Source organism: Aplidium turbinatum, chromosome 2 (genome assembly GCF_918807975.1).
Source record: "Aplidium turbinatum chromosome 2, kaAplTurb1.1, whole genome shotgun sequence".
NCBI lineage: Eukaryota > Metazoa > Chordata > Ascidiacea > Aplousobranchia > Polyclinidae > Aplidium > Aplidium turbinatum.
In genome coordinates, this window is record NC_137473.1 from 42,045,034 (window position 1) to 42,049,153 (window position 4,120).

General features: G+C 37.2%; 1 protein-coding gene across 1 annotated transcript; it reads left to right on the forward strand.

The window, feature by feature from the left end:
• Positions 1-535: 535 nt before the first annotated feature.
• Positions 536-2,781, forward strand: LOC145765666 (4-galactosyl-N-acetylglucosaminide 3-alpha-L-fucosyltransferase FUT6-like). The gene is made up of 2 exons (XM_082577485.1): positions 536-628; positions 1,806-2,781. The coding sequence occupies exons 1-2, from the start codon at positions 540-542 to the stop codon at positions 2,692-2,694; spliced, it is 978 nt and encodes a 325-aa protein (XP_082433611.1). The 5' UTR covers positions 536-539; the 3' UTR covers positions 2,695-2,781.
• Positions 2,782-4,120: the final 1,339 nt, after the last annotated feature.

Genomic DNA, 4,120 nt, shown 5'->3' on the forward strand with positions numbered 1-4,120 from the left:
TTTGAGGTTCAAGAAATTTTAAGATTGCACAACATTTGTTAAACGACTATGCTTAAATGAGATCAATAAAAGTTTGTACACAACCTTTATATTCATAACATTGTCGATTAAGGGCGCCCGAAAATAAATTGGTACCGGGCCCGAGAAATCCTGTCAACGGCCCTGCTTACAAATAAAATTCATAGAGGTCTTAAAATGTTTTATTGTATCCTTAATTCAGGGATAAATTAAAATTAACTCCCCTCCCCCCTAAAAGTATTCCACAGAATTTTTAACTTCAAAATAAAGGTCGATGAGACAAAAAAGGTCTCATTGTGTAACGTTTGAGTACCATTATCCTACTTAACCAGTTTTTTTGTGTTTCAAAATTGACATGAGTTTGATGGATTAAACACCATTCGTTCTAAAATAGAAAATACAGCGGTGGACCATTAAAATGTTATATATTCTCCTAGACTAGTGGCTCACTTACAGAAAAGACTAAATATTTTCTTTTTTACTTACGCAGAAGAACAGATCAATATTATATCTGGTGGGCCATGGAATCTCCAATTAGTATATTCGACGCCTGGCCAAACTACCATATGAGTGATTATGACAACGTCTTCAATTTGACTATGAGTTACAGGTAAACAGTAACAATGGGTTGGGTATTCTTAAATAACAAAGTAGAAAAAAAAATAAAATAAAAACAGATCCAAGACCTATGACAAATAATTACATCAACATAAATCTTGGCTACTCGGATTGAAAGCTGATCTATATTTTTAACAATCTCCAACTGGCCGTGCAACTGTTTCAACTTCACGCAACTCATTAGGAAAGTCTCCAAACTGATTTGGTATACAACCTCAGAAATATAAATTTTATGTTGGTATGCAAGGTGCTCAAGTGAACGATACTAGTGCTAATGTGGTTAAACTTTCAAGAGGTTTTTTTGTTCGAGGATAAAATTTTACCAATCAATTAAGAGCAAGTATTTCATTTAATACACACACACACACATATACAGACTTTCTTACATACATTAGCCATGTGTTTCTCGGCAGTCAAGTGCAGCAAAAATTGACAGCGATAGACACGTATTTCGTCCCATGAGTCTCGGCTTATTAGTATCGCACCACTAATTCACGCCACATAGTTCTCAACTGCTGCATTCGTCAAAACTTTTCCCAAAAATATGTGCTTCTCGGCAGTCGAGGGTAGCAAAAATTAACAGCGCTAGACACGTGTTTCGACCATGAAGCTGGCCTGATTTTTATTAGGGTTCTTTTTTGCTCAAATACGCATGTTCTGCATGGTCACTGTTTAAGTAAAGATCATGCGGTTAATAAGATCAGATGGAAAAGTAGTCTTGTGACGTTGAGTTTGCATACTAAATTAGCACAACAGCGACTGTTCTTGCCTCTAGATAAAGTCAGTCGTGCTGACAAGCCCCGTTAGCGCAGTGGTTAACCACCCGACTTAAGATCACCCGGCGATGGTTCGACTCTTGGGGAGTGCGCGTAAACAACGCATTTTCTGGACTGCTGTCCATTCAGCGGCATCTAATGGATGAGATAATTTTCCGCCAACAACATTTTAACAATCAGAAACTTCAGTCTGTTTTTTAAAGAAATTGTACAATCCAACTATTATTTCAGTTGCTTTTTTAATTTTCTTGAGAAATACTATATACGTTTGTTAAGTGTCAGCCGTAGCAGTACTTTGCATGAATCTTATACTGTGATAATTCTCTGGCTTCTACCACTTTTACTGTGTTGATCAAAAATAAAATTTGACCAACTGAGCTTCATACATTTCAGGCCCGATTCTGACGTTTTTACGCCGTATGGAACTGCTATTGACACAATGAAGCTTATTCGAATCAAAGAAAACGATACCCAGGGTCATTTGATATCAAAGAAAAAGACCAAACTGGCTTTATGGGTCGTTTCGAACTGCATGTTTACTGGAGGCGCTGTCGAGAGAATGAGTTTGGTGAAGAGGTTAATTTCAGCAGGGCTCAAAGTTGATTTGTTCGGAAAATGCTTTTCAAACAACAAGGCTCAATGGAAATACGATGAGTACAAGTTCTACCTTGCTTTCGAAAACAGCTACCATTGCAAAGGATACATCACTGAAAAAATTTACTTGAATTCCCTCATACCAGGCACTGTCCCTGTTGTATTTGGAGCTCTTAAAGCAGATTATCTTGTAGCTGCTCCACCTGATTCCTTCATATATGCCGAAGATTACACGGTCAGTGAGTTGGTAGATTATTTGAACTACTTGGATAAGAACGACACTGCTTATAGTAAATATTTGGAATGGAGAGAGATGGATGTAGCCAATCTACACGACCACCGCAGAGCAAACAGTTATTGCCAGTTGTGTAGAATTGTTCACGGGATAAATTACGATAATGTATTTAATACCAATTATAAAAATAAACTTTCTAAATTTCCTCTTTTTGTAAATTTTCCCCAAAACAGGATTGTTGGATCTTTGACTGATTGGTATTTTGGAGCTGAAGAAAAAGCTTGTTTATCTCAGGCCAAGAAGTGGAGTAAACAAACTATTACTGTCTGGATTTGGTTATTATTCCACACCATTATTAAAATCCATATTTTTGCCATAATTGTAATGATGAGTTTGTTTTGCTTTCTGATGAAAATCCGGCGTAGCGAATCAGCAAGAACAAGGACAATGTGATGCAATACATCTGGCTTGCATTAGTATAGAAGTGGCTGGTTGAATATGACATCATAGCTAATTACTTAGAAACTCTATAGAGGAAGATAGCCTACCTTGCGTGGTTTATTCCACCAGCAAGCAAAAACTCGTAGACTATAGAGCATTTTTTCTCAATAGAGGAAGACCAAATAAGCACCAACATTATAACAAAGTTGAACTCTTTTGAAACAGGGATGCTCTTGCTTACGAGGGTTTTCGAAAAACCACATGTTTTTATCCAAGTCGAAGCTAAACTACCCTATAACTAGTGCTTGGCTGTTGAAACAAATTTTGGTCTTAAGAAAAAGTAATCAGACCTTTGCAAAGTACCAATACTGAACAACTCTTTGGTATCTTCATGCCAGATGTCACATCACATGCACGCGTATTTGCATCCAAAAAGGAGTCCAGAGAACAGTTGTCAATAATAGCCTACCACTTTAACTTTAACAAACCCGTGTTTATTGTTGTCTATATTTGCTACACCAGGCTGGCGAGTTTGCAATTTAGCCACTTAAATTACTACTCCGAGTTACCTCGGAATTGGTCGACGGTAAAAACAATAGACTTTCCCGAGTTAACCCGGTTTAGGACAAAAACGCTGACATGTGCTGGAATGAATTTGTTCAGCTATTTGATTGTACTTTCAATCAATAGCGCTATCTACAACCTATATTAATTTCTTGTTTCCGCCGCTTAGTGGGATGGAGAGCAAATGTTTCATCTCAATGTACTATATAAAAAAATGCAATAAAAATTGTCATTTTTTTACCACCATCTCGAAAATGACAGCAAGGCATAACTCCATCTAACGATCAAAAATAAACCAGCGTATTTTTGCGAAGTGAAGCAAGAGAGCTCGTCGTGCCCCGAGCATTGGTTTTGCATTCAAGTCGGATTTTGCTTTGGATGGTGATGTGATGTAGAATGTGGCTTTGGAGGCCCCGTGGTCTCAGACGTTTTCTTACATAATGCAGAAATTATTCAATAACTAGAAATTGATAAACTTACTTTAAATTTCTTAAAATTGAATAAGATTTCTTTCTAGATTTTTTTAAAGATTTTTTTTCTAGCCTTTAACGCAGATAGGCTACAGACAGGTAAAACTACATCAATGAAATTTTGTGCCTTTTTACAGTCCTCAAATGCACATGTAGGTTACTAGCTTCTGAAGAAGTTATTCTTTTTGTTGGGCATGCTCTTTTGAATTTACTCCAAGCTAGTATGTTTGCACTTAGTGATGCATCGAGGGGATGGGGGCGCTTGGGCTATCTTCATTCACGGTATATTTGCAAGGTCGAATTATCGTAGACTGCACATCATGGAGTTTTATTGAAATTGTCCCTCCCTTCTAAGGCTAATTGCTGAATCTGCCCCTGTCTACTGTAGGCTAAATACTCCATCA

Excerpts from the sequence above, each read along its gene's own strand:
- LOC145765666 (XM_082577485.1), top strand. The coding sequence starts at position 540 with ATGGAATCTCCAATTAGTATATTCGACGCCTGGCCAAACTACCATATG. Across the intron at positions 629-1,805 it reads AATTTGACTATGAGTTACAG|GCCCGATTCTGACGTTTTTA; the intron begins GTAAACAGTAAC and ends CATACATTTCAG.